General features: G+C 35.6%; 3 protein-coding genes across 3 annotated transcripts; 2 read left to right on the top strand and 1 right to left on the bottom strand.

Annotated features, from left to right (window-relative positions):
• Window positions 1–432: 432 nt before the first annotated feature.
• LOC118050776 (uncharacterized) lies at window positions 433–9,203 on the bottom strand. Its single transcript, XM_035061231.2, has 12 exons — window positions 9,085–9,203; window positions 6,695–8,042; window positions 6,271–6,278; window positions 5,275–5,450; window positions 4,373–4,433; window positions 4,188–4,286; window positions 3,470–3,564; window positions 3,126–3,239; window positions 2,716–2,783; window positions 1,733–1,843; window positions 1,025–1,253; window positions 433–837 (listed from the first exon to the last, which is right to left on the bottom strand). The coding sequence occupies exons 2-12, from the start codon at window positions 8,029–8,031 to the stop codon at window positions 727–729; spliced, it is 2,409 nt and encodes an 802-aa protein (XP_034917122.1). The 5' UTR covers window positions 8,032–8,042; window positions 9,085–9,203; the 3' UTR covers window positions 433–726.
• Window positions 9,204–9,288: 85 nt separating this feature from the next.
• On the top strand, window positions 9,289–13,146 carry LOC118050777 (uncharacterized). The gene is made up of 4 exons (XM_035061234.2): window positions 9,289–9,782; window positions 10,137–10,333; window positions 10,432–10,651; window positions 12,112–13,146. Exons 1-4 carry the CDS (start codon window positions 9,396–9,398, stop codon window positions 12,790–12,792), a joined length of 1,485 nt encoding a protein of 494 aa, XP_034917125.1. The 5' UTR covers window positions 9,289–9,395; the 3' UTR covers window positions 12,793–13,146.
• A 3,024-nt stretch (window positions 13,147–16,170) lies between these two features.
• LOC118050775 (protein trichome birefringence-like 43) lies at window positions 16,171–18,508 on the top strand. The gene is made up of 5 exons (XM_035061230.2): window positions 16,171–16,489; window positions 16,838–17,012; window positions 17,525–17,700; window positions 17,815–17,973; window positions 18,095–18,508. Exons 1-5 carry the CDS (start codon window positions 16,236–16,238, stop codon window positions 18,399–18,401), a joined length of 1,071 nt encoding a protein of 356 aa, XP_034917121.1. The 5' UTR covers window positions 16,171–16,235; the 3' UTR covers window positions 18,402–18,508.
• Window positions 18,509–19,003: the final 495 nt, after the last annotated feature.

The raw sequence follows: 19,003 nt of genomic DNA, 5'->3' as shown, positions 1-19,003 counted from the left end.
CTTACAACCAGTCTCAAGAAAAACATAAATCTCTGAAACCCCAGGGCGGTTGCTAATTGAATGCCATACAAAGCACCACAAGCTTCGCCGAGGGGAATCGAATGCTGCTGCCTTGTAATTATCTGAGCACTAACCATAGCTTGAACAGCACAGCCTCCGATAACCACCCCCAGGCCACATCCTGGTGGTGATAAGGAAGGAAGCATCAGAATTGATCTTGAAGACATCTACAGGAGAAGGGAGCCAAGTAGAGTCCTCCTGACCTCGAGAACCAGCAGCGTCTTGGGAGGGGAGCAATTGACAAGATCCCATTTCTGTCAATTGATTTATTCTGAAAGTGGCAAACATTAGTAGAATGCCAAACAGCCCATGCAGTCATGGCACCAAGTTATTTACATTTCTTTTAACCATGTTGGCTCTACCGATAGCCCCTGAGCCGTCCAATCGATTTTTTTATTAACAAAGGAAAGGAATTAACTTCAATTGTTTAGTATAGTCAAGGATTAAAAGCATTAAAAACCAATAATATTCCTGTATGCATCACATTGTTACACGACAATTCGTAGATACACAAGAAGCCACAGCTAACTTGGCGATGGAAAATGCACCCTGGCAAGTGTCGTATTCTTTCCCAGCTATCCAAACACCAGTTTGTGACCATTGCACATCCTCCCAGTCAAGATTCTCCTCCAATACCACCTAATCAAACATACCGATAGGCTGACACTAACTTGGAGATAGAAAATGCACCCTGGCAAGTGCGTATTCTTTTCCAGCTATCCAAACACCAGTTTGTGACCATTGCACATCCTCCCAGTCTAGATTCTCCTCCAATACCTGATCGAACATACCCATGTGCCAGTCAGCCAGAAGGGTAAAGAACTGAAGAAAAAAGTATCTACAAACAAGAAAAATGAGTTTCTTCTGCACTGTCTCGTTAATCATTAAACTTCGAGATAATAAGCCCAACTTCAACATCTAGATATGAAGGGAAGTTGCTAGGAAAGAAATTGAAATGAAGTACCTCAACATGTTCAAGGGGCAATGGGATCCCAACTGACCGCATGACCTTCTGCGGTAGTGGTTTCTTACATCTAGACCACCGGAAAATGTCAATAAGAACATTATCAGAGTCAGTCTTTTCTCCATTTGAGGAATGAGGGTGGTGATTATGGGATTTCTCTGTCTCTTCATGCACCTGCGAAGCCTGTGTTGCTTTGACCATTTTCTCTCCGGTAAAACAGAGCTCATACCTTCACATAAAAATAAAAATTTACCAACACAACATGAACCTCATGATTTCAGTAAGGGTTTTATTTATTTATTTATTTATTTTTTTTTTTTTTGGGGGGGGGGGGGGTTTCAACTTATTGGCAAACAAGTTTCCAAGTTCCATTAAAGGTTTCCTACGTGCCAGAATTGTATCCTTCTTTCATTCTTTTGCCCAACCCACTACACCTTAAATTTACACGAGGCGGCTGTTCTTTCCATGATGATAAAGAACTTAAAATTAGACATGCAATGAATGCAGACTGCATGGGGAGAGGGAAACAAAATGGTGAATCACCATGCTTTATCTATAAATATTAGAGATATGAGTAACACATGAAAAACATAAGATACAGAAACAAAAACAATTTACAAGAAGACAACAAATGTGCCTCCAAAACCTAGGTGCATTAGTGCAGTATCAAGTTGACAGGCAAAAAAGAAAACAAGAAAATATGAGTACCTGCATGAATGTGTTTCTAAATATAGAACCTCTCCCTTCTTCAAACGTGCAGACGTATAGAGAGGCTTTTTCAGACCCTTGTCAGCAACGATACTAATACTGTATTTTATCCTGGTACATTATGCAGGCATCAAAATTGACACGCTACTTTTTTGTAATTGATAAGCAAGGAAAAAAGATAGATACAGACAACAGCACCAACAAGAAAAAGGAAATTTATAAACATCTCGCAAGGCAATGCAAATTAGTGTCCTTGCATTTATCAAAATAATAGACTTAGTGAACAGTGTCATGGAAACATAAAGAAAAGAAATGTCAGAAAAGAGGAAAGTTGGCATTTCCTTTTTGACTTCTCTGATGATAATCCGACTTTTAAACTCCAGATAAGTATGACTATTGAATGGAAACTCTGGAGAGTTGTTCGAGTGACATATTTTGTACTGAAACAACTAAATAAAAACTACAGATTGAGGGTTAGGCACATACAGTAAACTGATGCCATAACCTTTGTTGACTCTGCAACAATGGAGGATATTTGATGTGTTACTAAAAAAGAGGCTTAAAAAGCATTAGCAAACTTGGTAGCCGTTAGTTTTCCTAAACCAAAAAAATCCCATACAGAAAATAACAATAATCCCCTAAAAGTCTATCAACTTCAAAACAATATCTTGAAAAGATATCTTCACAGAAAAGATAATTGCATTTGGTTTGGGTGAATTTGAAATAAGCTCTCTATGAGATCTATGTTGAGAGTTGTTCTAAGGAAAATAAAGGCCCACAGGGTCAACAATTACTAGCACAATAAACATACATATGCATTTAAACAGCATGCTATTGATACTTCCATTAACAACTACATGCAATGGATATCACTGTTGATAAAACTCAAATTCTACTTTCCAGAAGACATAAATATCTTCAAGTACCATATAGTTCTGAAAAAATGCAGCATATCACAGTTATCAAAAAGATCTGGAGTCTACCATGGCTCATTGCATAGGTTGTACTGTATTGTAACTTCACGCACAAATCTCTGTTGCCGCAATGCATTCTGTACAAGGAAAGCCATCTTAATGTAAGTAGATCCAAGTAGTGGGAAAAAGAGTGCTTGGTCATTAACAAATATTTTAGCTTTTCTTACAAGCAGTCACAGACATAGGATTACCATTGCAATAAGCTAAATCATAAGTCGTAAAAGAAAAAGGACAAGAAGCACGCCTATGATACCTATACCAGTTGTTACTTAGCATATGTGGGAACAGGTAACAAAAATTATCTAACAGAAAATTGCTTAATAAAAAAATGTAAACAGAATATGGAAACAAAATGCAAAGACGTAAAAGCTAAGACCATAAACCCAAGGGGTATTGGAAGAAATATGGCAATGTCATACCGAAGCTGCTGCGCGGGTGGTCATTGTACGTTCAACAACCACAGGAGCAAGGGTGGGTTCGACTGCTGATGTGTGTGTAAGACAGGGCTCAAGATCAATGGTTCCACCTCCTTTCTGAAATAAACAAGAAAACAGAAAGAAGCATGATTAAAGGCTGTCTATTAGGAAAAAAAACAACAAACAGCAAAAGCAGCAAGAAATATTCATGAAGATTGATAATAGCAACATGATTATAATACCCTCTAGATCCAGGAAAAATGAACCTACAGACATTTCTGATGTCCTTGATAAATTGCAGAGAAAAATTGACACTATAACTAAAATTGTGAAAATTGTTCAGCCACCTTCACGATGCAGCAACGCTCAACACGGTAACTACAACCGATTCCAGCTCCCCAGGCACGTGAGCGAACATTATTTCTCAGCATAGAGGTGTAGCCTAATGCACATGTCAAAGTTAAAGTGTCAAAAGTAGGGCATAAATAGTAATGACACACGAGGAGAAATGCAATACTAGCAAGAAAAATATAAGAAAGTACTTCATTTAGGTTTCTTATATAGCTATATACTAAAATAAGTATTTTCTTTTGAAATTTGAAATTTGACAAAGAACACAATCAAGTATGTCAGATTTTTGTAAAGAGCTTTAGTTATCTTGTTGGGAATGTGACTTTGCATCCTCGTGATTCACTTGTTCAAATATAGATATGGATTAATGCATACCAGATTGGCATCACAAAATCAATAGTACTATGCCAATCCCCTACACCATTTCAATGTTGACTAGGCTTCAACCAAAATTCAAAATTCTCAGTCCATCTATATGATTTCATTGTTTAATTCTTAATGTTTTAAATTTTATCTGACAAACTTTCTAACATAAAACTTCAACAAACAACACAAAATTCATTCTGAAGAGAAACATATACACACAAAAGTTTAAACAGATAGCTGTATCCAGATATGTAACATTTACATGTACAAATTATTTGAATGCATTATGATGCGAAAGATGTTTAGAAAAGCAGTATCATAAAGTACGATAGACAAAAAGGGGCTTACTATCTTGTGGAGGCAACACTCTTATAGTAGCACATAACTCTTGGATGGCAGGTGGGGGAGGAGAAGCAGTGGGACGGCAGTAGCCTGTATGCATGAGAACTGCAACAAAGTTGCATCAACAATATTGTTTCTGTTCACATATCAACAAATTCTACAATTAATACTGTTCATCATATCACACATACCAGCAACAAGATCAGAATCATCTGTGTATATATCCGTCCCCCATAATTGTCCACCTCTTACCTGCACTTAATGAATTTAGGAACTAAGCATGGGAATATAAACATTTAATAGTTAATAACAAGCATGAAGGTAGCAAAATCAGAGCAGAAATCCTGTAACATTAGAACTAGAATGACATCTAATTGCTCTTATACAGCAATCCCAATGTACATATAGAGGCCTCTTCTCTTCTAAAGAAAATTGATTGTTTCACCCTTCACACTACAAATTTGTACAAATCAGAACATAAAAGGCACCCACCCACTTATATACAAGTTACCTAACAACAAATTGAAATTAAAAATTTAAGACTAGCCATATCTTACAAAAATTCAGTTTGCGGACACAAAACACACAAACAAGTACAAGGAAACAAACCCCACACAATCCATCTCATCATTCAATTCTAACCACCCACAACTTGCAGGTAAAGGCTAGTGGAGATAAAGTCACCAACTTCACATCATTAAACTTGTACAATTGAACCATACTCTACTAAGAAATCCTCATTTGGCCAATTTAAAAGTTCTGAAACTTTCCAAGGACGCTAATGGATATTTGGTTAGTTGTTAGAAACCTCCGATTCACAATTTGAATATTATGATTTGTCTGGATTCATGTGGTGAATCACAGATGTACAGATTTAACCGAATCATGCGATTCGTTGAATTTTACAAGTCAAACAGCAAGCAAGTAGCTAAACCCCTGTCCCTGACCCCTTTAGCATTTGTGCAGGCCCCATAAAGCCAAGGGGAAATACATTTTCAAAAGAAATAAAGGAAGAAGGATGCAAGAAAAAGTAAAGCATATGATGCAAAACAAGCAAAAGTGACAACTATTATATACAGTAGCATGCTCTTACTTGGCGATTTGTAGCAGTAACATGTTCTGCTGGTATTCGAATTTCAAGAGTGGGGCCCTTATGACTACTTTCACCATTTTTATCAGATTGAGATGATTCATACTCCTTCCATAACTTTATCAGCTCTTGCATGCATTCACCAACTTTATAAACAACAGAGGATACCTCAGATTTGCCTGAGCATCAGAAACAAAACTCAATAGCTATATAAAGGAAATTGGGTAACTTGTGAACTTTGATGTTATCTCGAGCTTTGTAATCATTCATCAGGAAGCACTAATATGTTTAGCAACAGAAGCAGTTCATGACAGCAAAGACCAGGAGTTGTTGACAAAAACTACTCATTCCTCCTGACAAATAAACTTAAAAAAAGCCCAAGGAAACTAACTCTTAACAGAAGCTCAAGAATATATTATACGGAAGCACAAAAGAAAAGGAGAAAGGTAAAATAAAAGGCAAACACCTCATTCTGGTATATCCAATGCATTAAGAGAGTAGAAAAAGAAAGAAAGCAAGAGGAAAATCTAAATATGCAATGATAGCCAAATATTTCAGTTTTAACATTCCAATCAGTACTCAAAAGGAGCTCCCTTCACTCAACTCCCCTGCAACCTGCTGCACGCTTACATAAAAGGAAAAACAAGATTCATACTGCAATACAGTTTTACAAAGCTGAAAATTCAGGTTAACCAAAAGGTTTTACCCAAAAGAAATAAAAAGCAGCAATCAACATTCAGATAAGACCGATTGTGAATAGAGAAGCATTAGCAAATAAAGTAAATTATGTAGCAAAATGATGATGCTGATTGTAAGTGCCTCCTAATCACATCATGCCTGAAGCCTTTGGTGGGAAAAGCTAAATTTCAGTTTAGCATTGTGCAGTCAAATATAATAACTAAACTCTTTCCATTATGGTAAAAGAAACCAACTCACAGACTCCATTAACCGTATCGCAAATAAAGTTCCAGCTTCATAAAATGGAATAAATCAGCTTACCTTGACATCTGCAAGAAAGAGAAACTTCGTTATAATGCATTCAGACTAAGTTCCATAAAACTCTTGAATTGTTGAAGTGAAATCATGCTTAATTTAAACAATCTAAAAGAGCCAACAATCTGAAGAATTCATGCAAAGCGAAGTTTAGTTAAGGGTTTCAACACCATTAAAAGTAATATTATCTTCAAAAAGAAAATATAATTGTACGATAAATCTCTACACAATTAGCTCCAATAACAGCAGTTTAGACATGCATGTCAAATAATTTAAAGCAAATTTCCACATGGTAGACAATTAGCTCCAACAACAGCAGTTTAGACATGCATAACAAATATTTTAAAGCAAATTTCCACATGGTAGTTGTCAATAATCCAAAATCAACCATATGGACAACATACTTCCACTTAAAACAGTAATAACATACCCTTCAGTGTCCTGGGTATGGGACCTAAAACGGGGTTCACGATTTGCCACTTGTGAGCTACCCCTAGGCCGAAGCATCCTCCTGCGCTGTTGGACTCCATAGTTAAAAACTTCTCTTTCTCTTTCACTAATCCTTTCCCCATCTGCCAATCCATCATCGGATTCTTTGCCAAACATCCTGCTTCCCTTCTCAGGTCTATCTCCTTCTATGTCAGCTTCTCTTTCTTTCTTTCTATCTTTAGCTTCTCTATCAACATTTTTCCAGTTATCAAAATCTTTCTGTTTTTTTGGCTCTAAAACTGGATTTTCCTGTTCTGAGATTCTGACAGTTCCATCCACAGATTCCTTTTCATTGTGCGAACTCTCTTTTTCAGCTCCAGCTCCTGATTCTCTCTTTAAGTGGTCCTTCTCCCTCTCTTTTAACCTTTCCCTGTCTTTTGACATGTCCTTCCTCTCGCGCTCCCACCTCTCTGCTTCTCTCTCTTCCTTCACTGACTCCTTGCCCTCAGCACTATTGTTGCCTGCTTGCATGTTTCCCCTTCGGTCGCTTCTTTCCTTATCTCTGTCTCCCCATTCCCGGTGCTTTAAATCTTTCCGCTTCCTATCCTTGTCTTTAAATCTATCCTCACCTTTTGAATCGAGTTTATTTTCACCAACTGCCTCATGAGCTTCCACATGATCCCTCTCCTCAATGTTAGTGCTTTCCTTTCCTATCTCAGCAGGACCTTGAGAATTACCACGTGATATATGCCAAGGATCCACATGTCCACCTGGGGATTCCAAATATCTCTTTCCTCTATGGTATTCTTTGGATTCCTTCCAATTCACTTGACTACTTGCTGCACCAAAACCATCCTTCGGATCAATATGAGCCTCCCTATCATGCTTTACTTCCTTATTGTCATCCCCTCTACTATCAAACCTCGCATCCTTTTCATTTTTAACACTTTGTGAATCCCTCTTTACCTCACCATACACCTCTCTCGCATCAGTCCTTGGGTCACGGTTTTCAATCCTGTGATCTCTGCTGTCCTTGGAATCCCTTGATTCAAGCCTGCTTTCAGGAGCAACATTAGAATGAGAATCCATGTGTGATTCATTTGAAGATGGCGACATTCGATACATTGAATGCAAAGGTGATCTTCTATCTGCATCTCGAGACTCAGTTCTGGAAATCTTTGCCGCCCGAGCATCCGGACCCATCTCATATGGTGGATGGTACTCATTTGAAACCCCAGATGTCAGCTTAGGGTTTGAACCCGTGTCCTCATGTGGAGGGTATTTTGAAGAAGAATAAACACCCTCTTCATGCGATCTTTTAACAGGAGCACCACTCATACTCTAATCAACTGCTTAACAAAATCAGTAATCAAAAAATGAAACAATAATCCTTTAATAGGTGAATTCACCAACTACCACCCATAGAACAATAATTAACTGTTATTTGAAAATAATAGAATCAAAACAAATCTAGATACAAAAAATATAGCTTTAAACTATAAAAAATAAAAAGCAAAGTAGAGCCAATAGCACTCAGTTCAAACTGGTTTAAAAGCTTAAAACAATAAAACTATACATTAAGTTTCCAAATTTAAAAACTCAGCTATCACGAGTAGCAATAGTTTATAACTTTCACACTCTCATCAATTCAAGTGTAAAACTTCTCCTTTCTACACATAACGAGAGGAGAATAAATCAACAAAAGTTTCAAAATGAACCAACTGTCTCCTTTGCAGACTAAGAAATAAAATATTTAGGTTTTGAATCCTAAGTAGAGATATTTTTATGGAAACAAAAAAACCTAGGAACATAAACCTAATAAATCCCTAAAAAACATGAAAAAAATTTGAAAATGGCAGGCAAAGAGAGAGATTTCGTTTGTTTAGCTTTGCTGTTTTCCTCCCAATCTGAGCTGTTAACTGAATCAGTAATAATAATTAAAAAAAAAAAAAAAAGCGATTTTACCCAAACATGTGGAGCATCACCAACTGCCACCCATTACACAAGAATTAACCTTTATTGAAAATAATAGAACCCCTCCAAATCCAAGCATGAAAAGTATATCTTTAAGCCAAAAAACATTAAAAAATGGTGTCAAAATCCTCGGTTCAGACTGCTTCAAAAGCCTAAGACAACAAGTTGTCAACTTCAAAGAGCATACAGAAATGACAAGAGCTTCTATCTTTGGCATTGAAAATCATTACGCCATTCTTCAATCAAGAAAAATCTCACAATAAACCAACTTTCCCTCCCTATTTCACTACAAAGAAAAAAAAAAATTGAAAAACCCAGATCAGCAATTTTTCATAGAAACATTAACCTTATAAATTCCTAAACAACATTGAAAAAATTGAAAATGGCAAGATAAAGGAAAAGGTCTAAGTTGCTTACCTTTGTTATGGTCGTCGTCTCAATTCCTCTCGTTCTTTCTGTGCCTCTCTCTCTCACTTTTGCTGTGTTATTTATTCGAAGTGTAGTGTTAGAACACCTTATGAATCTTTTTCTCCTTATTAGTTATATTTTCTTCTGTTACTCTAAAAGCCTCAGCCTGTTGGGCTGGGCCCATTCTGGTTTCGCATCTGTGTTATTGAGACTCCATCCATTTTTAGGGCTTGGTCCATTAATAGTTGACCCAATAAAACAAAACCCTACCAAAACCCACAGACAAAAGAACCATCTGAAGAAGAGAGGAAGAAGCAAAAATGTCAAGCAGGCGACTGAGGGCATTCAAGAGGTGGATGATATCCCAAGGCATTGAATGGAGCAATGACACTCTCCAATTTATCGACACCCCAGAAGAGGGAATCTCAGTGAATGCATTGTGGGATTTGAAAGAAGGAGATTTGATTGCTAAAATACCAAAAACTGCTTGCCTTACTATTAAGACAAGTGGGGCTCAAGACTTGATTGAATCTACTGGTTTGGATGGTTATTTGGGACTATCAGTGGCTCTAATGTATGAGAAGAGCTTAGGTGGGGACTCTCCTTGGGCTGGTTACCTTCAAGTCTTGCCTGACTGTGAGTGCTTGCCTTTGGTTTGGTCTCTTGATGAAGTTGATCTGCTCCTTCGTGGCACTGAGCTCCATAAGGTGAACTTAAAAGTAATTGATGGGTTGGTTTTTGGTTTAGTTTTGCTCACTTTAGTTGCTCCCAAGTACAAGTCTTTTTGTTTGATTGTATTGGAAAAGATTTAATTTTTGTGAGGTTGAATAATTATTCATGTTTTAATGATGGAGTTAGTTGTGAAGTTGATATGGCTAAAAATTTTGTAATTTATCGTGCACTTTGTAGGCAGATGGAATTGGAAAAAAAATCAATTTGTCCACTATGTTTATGTGGGATTGGATGATTGTTTGTCTTTTTAAAGATGGGATTTCAACTGTGACTTTTATTGGCTTGAGATTTTCTGGCTTTTCATCATTTGGTGATCTTTTTGTAGGCAGATAGTGAAGGAAGACAAAGCTCTTATTTATGAGGATTGGAAAGAAAGTATATTGCCTCTTTTGGATTCGCTGCCATCAAATATTGATCCAAAATTTTTTAGTGTCGAGCAATATTTTGCTGCGAAGAGCTTGATTGCTTCTCGTTCTTTTGAGATTGATGATTATCATGGATTTGGAATGGTTCCTTTGGCTGACCTGTGAGTATGCATGCCATCTCTACGATGGTTAAAATTCTTGATATGTTATGGTAGTCATTCTTTTTTCTTACTCCTGGTTGTAACTTCAAATCATGCAGCTTTAATCACAAGACCGGAGCTGAGGATGTGCACTTTACCAGTACGTCATCTCATTCTGAATCTGATGATGACTCTGACAATAGTGATACCGTTGATTTAGATGCTGATAGTATTGGCAACAAGGAACCATCAAGTGAGCTGGATTGCTCTTCAGTTACTGGCGATGATCCCTCAGTGTTGGAAATGATTATGGTAAAAGATGTTAAAGCTGGAGTTGAGGTTTGTATCTAAATTTTATTCTTATGTCTTACTGATGATCTCACAGTGTTGCCTCTTGAGTCAGTTCTTTATCACCAGTGCTTTGAATATGAACTGCATATGTGTTGCATAATTTTATGGAAATTTCACCCTCCCTTGAATAGAGAGCTAATGCATTTATATTGTTATTTTTCCTCTGAGACCACATAAATGTTTCTGCTTTAGAGAATCAACATGTGGACCTTTAGAACTACTTTGGAGCAGTCCTTATTGTTGAATTCTACTTTGGAATAGTCCTCATTGTTGAAGTCTAAGAGGATGTTTTTGTGGATTGCAGCTGGTGAAATTGAACTGTCTGGGGTACATAGTCATTTGATTTTCTCTCCTTAACAGTTTGTGATATCATTCAAATTAGTAACATAATCTGGATCAGCAGTGTAGAAGGTGAAATAATTTCTACCTCATTCAGCTCCATTGTTTCGAGTCATGGTTTGGCTAATTTCATAGGAGGTCTTTTGTATATATGTTGTGCTTTCTTATTATTACTAGTGGCATCAGGAGTAGTTATGAGCTGTCGTGGTTTAATGCAATATCTGACCAGAGTCCTATTAGTTGAATTTCTTTGGATTTTGGAGTTCTCCAAGTTGCATGTGTTCCTAGATGACTAGGTGTAGAGAACTTTTTAGCATTGACTGCTTCTGCAATGAGGTGATTTTAAGCTATTAAAATCAAGAGCATACATCAACTTGGTATGTCCTTAATTAAGTCATCCTTAGTTTTCCACTTTGAAGTCTTTCAGAAAACTTCATACAACAAGCACTATCTCTCTTACTACCAACTATGTTTTTTTAGTTACCATTCTGTTGGCTCTTAGAGCTGATACCAGACCAATTGATCATGTATAAAGGAAGCGCATGAATTTGACACCATGAGAAGGAAATTTTTAGTTTAAGGGGAAAATGACAAATTCAACTTATCTTTTCAATCTATCTCTAAGAATAAATGAGTTGAATGAGTTTATTCATCTTGTTGACCAGCTACCTATGCTTTCTAGGTTTTTTAGTCTTCATGGTTTAGTCATCTATGTTGAGGGGTCCTTTAAAACCCTTATAAAACCTTGCAAACTGAGGACAATACAAGTCAATGGAAAAACAGGGACAATGAGAATGTCTTTTAACTTCTTATGTTTCTCACAGGAAATGGTATTCAATAATTTTTACTGTGGTGCTTGGATTAGTTGGCAACCCTAATTATAATGCTTTGTTGTTATGTGAGGCATGCTGTTGTTTATAACTGCAGATAAAGTGGTCCTTTGCTGTATTTTACCAATGACTGTTAGGTATCATACAGACACCTTGTGTAATGGTTAATCAAATTTCAAGTATTCATTTCTGTTTGCTTCAGGCTACCTTTGATGTAGAAAGATGCTTTCTCATATCATTCCCTCATTTTATTTTGTTTCTTTTTCTGTTCCATCTCAGGTCTTTAATACATATGGTTTGCTGGGTAACGCTGCATTGCTTCACAGATATGGGTTTACGGAGCCAGATAATTCCTTTGGCATTGTCAATATCGATTTGGAATTGGTACAAGAATGGAGTTCCTCATTATTCTCTAGCAGGTTTAGTAGAGCAAGGTTATCCCTTTGGAGAAGATTGGAATACAGAGGATGTGACAGCCAGAGTGCTGAATACTTTGAGATATCATCTAATGGGGAACCGCAAATGGAGTTGTTGATTTTATTGTATATAATATTGTTGCCAGAGGATACTTATCACAAGTTGGATCTTGCAGTCTCAGCTGCGAATAACCACAAAGGATCCATAGACACAATTTTATCCGAAAAATGGAATATTACATGGGATAAAATCTCAGAAATGAGAGCAGACTTGTTGCTGACAGAAAGTGTATGCAATGCTCTTTTGTGGCTTGCTGATAAGAGGGAGAGTTTATATGGCTCAAGCTCAATAAAAGATGATATTGAAGCACTGGAAAAATGTTGTACTAAAGAGAGAAAGCTATACCATTCCCTGATATTGCGTGCGAGTGAAAGGAGGATTCTCGAGAAACTTAGAACCTATGCTGCTGTTGGTGCTCGTTCCCATTCCTCTTTAAAATCCATTCAGAGAGAACCCAAGAGGAAGAGATCTAAGAGGAGCTGAGGTGCAATACTTTTTTTTCACTTTTATAGATGTCTGTCATGTATTCTTTGTTTCTTGTCCGCTTCCAAACAACTTTCGGGCGCTCCCTTGGAAAACTGAGGTATTTTCTTTTATGAGCATCAGAGATGGTTCGGACAATAACACGATTATTGGCACTGGATGGCTGAAGCACTTGACGCGAGTTCTTACTTGAACACGTCCCATTTGCTGGATGATTGTACCATTAATTTCTTTCTAGATATCTGATCTGATTCTTTATCCGCCTTTTTTTGTATTTTCCTTGATCCCTAATGACATACAGTTTGTTTGATTGAAGTGAACTAATAAAACTTGTTTTTGGATTATGAAAGTTCATATATATTAGGATCTTATTTTAGGACTAGTCAAATCCAGATCTTATCTCTTAGCTAACATAATTCTATATGGTTTTGGTGTGTGGAGGGTTTTTAGCCAATCAAAGATTCATGTTTCAAGATATATCAAATAATTACGAGCTTGATTCACTCAGAGTCCGTAAAACCTTTTGGACAAGTAGATTATGGCAAAATAAAAAAAAAAAACAAGAATAAGAAAAGGTCCCGTTTATATAGCAGAGAAACTGTAGTGAAGACAGGGTCAGAAGAAGGGTATTTTCATAGAGAACTGCAGCGTGTTTTATGAATATGGATTCCCAACAAATATTGCATGATCAACCATAGTAAGCTTTTTTTTTGTTTTTTTTTGTTTTTTTTTTGTTCTTTGAGGAAAATGTAAGCTTTATAGAAAAAAGAAAACTACTGCAACATCTTAAATCTCACTAAAAGAAGATTGACAAGGCCGATATCTCCATATGGCCCGAGGAACCATAGCTGCCTTTTCTTCATTTTCAGAATCCTTGTTGAGAAAGCGCCAGCAGCAGAAACCAGTCGTGAAAACTGAGTAAAGTTAATGGATACGATTTAGCCACCAACTTCACAGGAGAGCTGTTCCAAACGTTCAGGTGGAACAGTTAGACTCCAGACCTGATTCTAAGCAGAACCATTCTGAGTTCATTCCTGGAAGAGATTACTCGGGACTTCCATTTTCCGTCAGGTTGCATTCTGCATGATAAGCACTTGTAACTGTAATTAAAGAACCTGATTTTGGATTCCAGGAGCAATCTTGTTTGTCATTGAGTTCACTTGTTTCACTAATGGCCTGTGATTCGCTGCAGGCTTTTTCTCAAAGTAAAAAAAAAAAAAAATGCTATGGAAAAAAAATCGATGCATTAGTTAAATTAGTAATTTAAATAGTATAATTAAAAAATACAACAATAATAAATAAATTGATAAAAAAAAAAAAAAAAAAAAAAAAAAAAAACCTTACTTAAGCCTACCCAAATTATTACACAATTCAATATTAAAGGGTGAACTTAAGAAGAAAAAACCTAGTTAAATCAAGTTAACTTGTAAATTTCACAACTATTGACATAAAATTGAGATAATTTCATAGAAAAAAATAAAGAAAAAAAGGTTTTAAGACTAATTCTAAATAAATCAAATGAAAACACGATACTTCACATAAAGAACAAATGAAAAGAACAAATTTGAAGCTTAATCTATGGCAAATAAAATGTTGAAGGCAAAAGATTATATATAATAGGTTGGAAAAACTCAATTTAAGCCCACCTAGATCAAAATACAAAGTTTATAACCTAGTAATGATATCGGGATGACCACATTCAAAAGAAAATTAAATAACATCAATCTATGAATAACTTAATGTTAAAGGATAAAATATATATATATATATATATAAAAAAACTACAAAAAATATTCGAGTAAACTCAAGTTAACTTGGAAACCCATTGATCATTGGTATATGATCGGAATAACCCGGTAAAAAAAAAAGGAAAAGAAAAGTAGGAAGACTAATTTCAAATAAATTAATGTTAAAAAATAAAATTAAAATAAATCAATTAAAAAAAAGAACCCAAAAAACTCAAAATTCAACCCACGTTAACTTTTTTAAAATTGGTGAATTCACTTTTGATCCTAATACTAATCTCATAGAAGACAAATCGTAAAAAATAATGCAGCAAAACTCTAAAAAAAAAAGATAAAAAATAAATAACATTAGCTTTAAAAAGGAATAACAAAAACCAAGTCAACTTAGGCAACGTCCTAAATCCGGTATAATCTTTAAAACTCACAACTCGTAAAATCATTGACTAGTTGTTCAATCAATAAATGTAATTTTAACCAATTTAATTTTAAATGATGAAATCATGAAAAAAAAATATCAATTTAAAAACTTGCCAAAGAAAAAAATAACAATAAAAAAAATAAATATCAAATTTAATAGAAAAACAAAATCCATGGAGAATGAAATTGTAAAACAAAATCTAAAAAAATGATCTCAAAAAAAAATAGTAATCAAAAAATAATAAAGATCAAATTTGAAAAAATAAAAAATTAAAGGAGGTGAAATTAAAAAATAATTATAACTCATTTAAAAAAATATAGTAATCAAAAGAATAGAGACCAAGTTTGAAATATTAAAAACTATAAGAGGATGAAATTGAAAAAGGATTTGTAATTTTATAACTCATTCAAAAAAAAAATTAAAAAAATAGTAATCAAAAGACATGGATCAAATGTGAAAGAAAAAGAAATTAAAGGGGCATATTAGAGATTTTGAATGGGTTGATAGTGAATTCAGGGAGGAGAGAAAGAAGAAAAGGAAGAAGAAGAAAATACATGTTAAAGCCAAATCAAATGCACTTCTTGTAAATGTGCCACGTCACCATATCGGTATCGCTAAAAACTTCTAAACATCGCTCTGGAAGATAGTATTTAGTGATCAAATGACCCTTACATACACTATCTAAATAGTACAAGAGTCATGTAGCACGTGCTAAAAGGTTTTTTAAAAATAATATTTAATATATATCAATTAAAATCTTTAAATAGCCTTAAAATTTATAATAAAACAATTGTAAAAGTGAAAAAAAAAAAAAAAAACTAGAATTTCTCCCAAATCAGCCTCTGATATATATATATATATATATATATATATATATATATATATATATATATATATATATAAACAATTGTAAAATTCTCCCAAATCAGCCTGTGTATCCCACAAAAACTAGAAATTCATAAAAAAGCTGTTTTCTATAAAGTATTCCAACAAACTATATATAGGAAGAACTTAATCCAAATTAATTATCGTAATATCCTAGTCAATTCTTAACCATTTATGCTAATATCTGTGGGTCAATTGAGAATCTATCACATCCTATATATCGCACCCTAAGTGGAAATCTTATTAATTAATACTAATTTTAAAGTGAAAATTCAAAAACAAAAAACAAAAAAAACTCTATATTACATATTGAACTACCACTACAACTTTCTTCATGTTTACTACCATACAAGTCTTGTGACCTGCACCTACTCGCCTCTGTCTCTCTCGCTCTCATGGACGCGGGTTCTTTCGCCATTAGAGCAGCACTGCTACTTGTTTCTCTAGCTGTGCACCATAGAGGGATTGCAAGGGGTGGTGGTTGTGATCTTTATAAAGGGATTTGGGTTCGTGATGAAGCATATCCTCTCTATGATGCATCGCGATGTCCCTTCATAGAGAAGGAGTTTGACTGTCTGAAGAATGGTCGCCCAGACAGAGACTACCTCAAGTATAGATGGCAGCCCAAGGCAGGGTGCAACTTTCCAAGGTACGCATTGTTTTTTTCTCTCATTTTATCATCGAAGCGTTAATTATATGCCTGGCCATGGCTGCTTAATTTTGTGATTGGATTTGGTATCTGTATGTGGCCTTGCTTGCTAGCTGGTCACTTAGCAATTTACATACATCACGTGAAAAAGACAATACAATTGCAAGTGAAGACGATGACATATATGGCCAACTCGGCTGGTTAGGAAAGCACAGGGAACTCAGTGCCTGGCCATGGCTGCTTAGTTTTGTGATTGGATTTGTTGTTGTTCAGCAACACGAGTAATTTGACAAGAATTTGCTTTCCCTTTAAAGGAATTTCGTGTTTGCTGATGGATCCATACTGTAGGTTTGATGGCGGTCATTTCTTATCACAAGTACTAAAAGGGAAGAGCATCATGTTCGTGGGAGATTCACTAAGCTTGAATCAATGGCAATCACTCACTTGCATGCTTCATGTGGCTCTACCGCAAGCTAACTATAGCCTGGTCAGGACAGGAGACCTGTCCACTTTCAGCTTCCCTGTGAGACAGAAATCCTTAATTGCTCCTGTCTCATTCCTCGTCTCCATGCGTTCCTATTTTTTTTTTTTAATTGGATCATGTGGGAATTGATTAATTGGTTGCTGCATCTTTATCATTTTATAAATCTTGAAAACGAAAATACCAAGAGATTTAAGATTTTTGCTTATCTTCTCAATCCTCCTCACATGGAAATCTCTTTCTTCGCCAATATCCAGGAAAAACTTATCAGATGGTTTAGTTTTTTATATATACACACACAAAAAACTGTATGATTCCAATTCCGATTCCGTGGAGGAAATATGATTTTATTCATTTTCTTTTTTTAAAAAAAAAAAGAGAGTAAATCTGAAGTTTTTGAAGGATTTAACGTAATTAAAAGCAGGCATATTATACGTAATTAATTAAGCATCTATATATGCATTAATTAGCCAATAAAAACCATAATCCATCATCCTTCAAACATGTTTGCAAATCATTTTCTAAAAGAATACAGTGATTTGTGATCTTTGCAGGGATACGGGGCTAAAGTGATGTTCTCCCGCAATGCATTTCTAGTTGACATGGTAAGCACAAGCCATGGGGTTGCTCTTATGCTCGACTCCATTAAAGGTGGAGATTTATGGAAAGGGATTGATGTTTTGGTCTTCAACACCTGGCACTGGTGGCTTCATACAGGGAGAAAACAGCCGTGCGTAGCCCCTTTTAACCCTCCTAGCTACTGCTGTCATCAGTCATGTATAAAATTACTTTAACCCAGCTAGAGGGGCTAATAATTGGCTGTTTGTGTGTGTATCCTCCATAGATGGAAGTTTATTCAAGTCGGGAAAGCTAGATATCACGACATGGATCGCCTGGTCGCATTCGAGAAAGCCTTGTCTACGTGGGCTAAATGGGTCGAGACGAACGTTGATACTGCAAAAACCAGAGTCTTCTTCCAAGGGATTTCTCCAGATCACATGAAGTAAGTTCATTCATACACTCACAGCCTTCTTTCAATCTGCTGGACACAAAACTGTGCAAAACATGTTAGCTTGTCCATGCATTGCGATTGATTTCTAGCTTTTTGATTGGTTGGCGAGCAGTGGAAGTGAGTGGGGAGAGCCAGATGCAAGGAACTGTGAGGGGCAGAAAGATCCGTTCTTCAAAACGTACCCAGCAGGACATCATCCAGCACAGCTGGTTGTTGAGAAAGCAATAGGCGCAATGCCAAAGCCAGTAGCAGTGCATTTGCTCGACGTCACGGCCCTTTCACAGCTGAGAAAAGATGGCCATCCTTCAGTCTACGGCGGCCATGGTGGACACAGAGCTATGGACTGCACCCACTGGTGTCTAGCCGGGGTTCCTGATACCTGGAATGAACTTCTCTACGCAGCTCTCCTTCGAAGTTAATCATAAACACCTGCAGTAAACAGTAATTGTTTGTTTTTCTCAAACACTTTAATATTGTTTCTGAAATAAAGAAATTATAGCATTTTGGATTAAACGAATCTCCTTAAACATGAACATGCCATAATAAGTTTTCGACGAAGCAGTGTTATATTTTTTTATAAAATAAAATAAAATAAAAATCAGTTGAAGGAATTTTATAGTTAATCATTTCTTTTAGGCTTATATTATAAATAAAATAACACTACTGGAAAGTAGACAGATCACATTAGGGCCGGGAATGTGCATGGCCCAGTCCAAGTAAGGCCCATGATCAATTCATTAGTCATGCATCAATTGAAATCGTTTCCGCAGGTCGAGCAAAAAACAATTTTAATCTAAAACAAGTAAAAAAATTCTAAATTTCAAGTTATTGGTCAAATTAGTAATTTAAATAATATGAAAATAAAAATACAGTAATAATAAATAAAAAAACAAAAACAAAAAACGAAAAAAAAAAAAGAACCAAATTCTGAGCCTATTTAGATTATCAAATAACCCAATATTAACCTAATATAAGGTAAAAAAAAAAAAAAAAACCAAAAAAAATTAAAAAAATACAACTT

The sequence above is a fragment of the Populus alba genome, chromosome 4 (assembly GCF_005239225.2).
Source record: "Populus alba chromosome 4, ASM523922v2, whole genome shotgun sequence".
Classification (NCBI taxonomy): domain Eukaryota; kingdom Viridiplantae; phylum Streptophyta; class Magnoliopsida; order Malpighiales; family Salicaceae; genus Populus; species Populus alba.
Note: the sequence above shows the minus strand (reverse complement) of the source record. Positions and strands in the feature narration are given on the sequence as shown.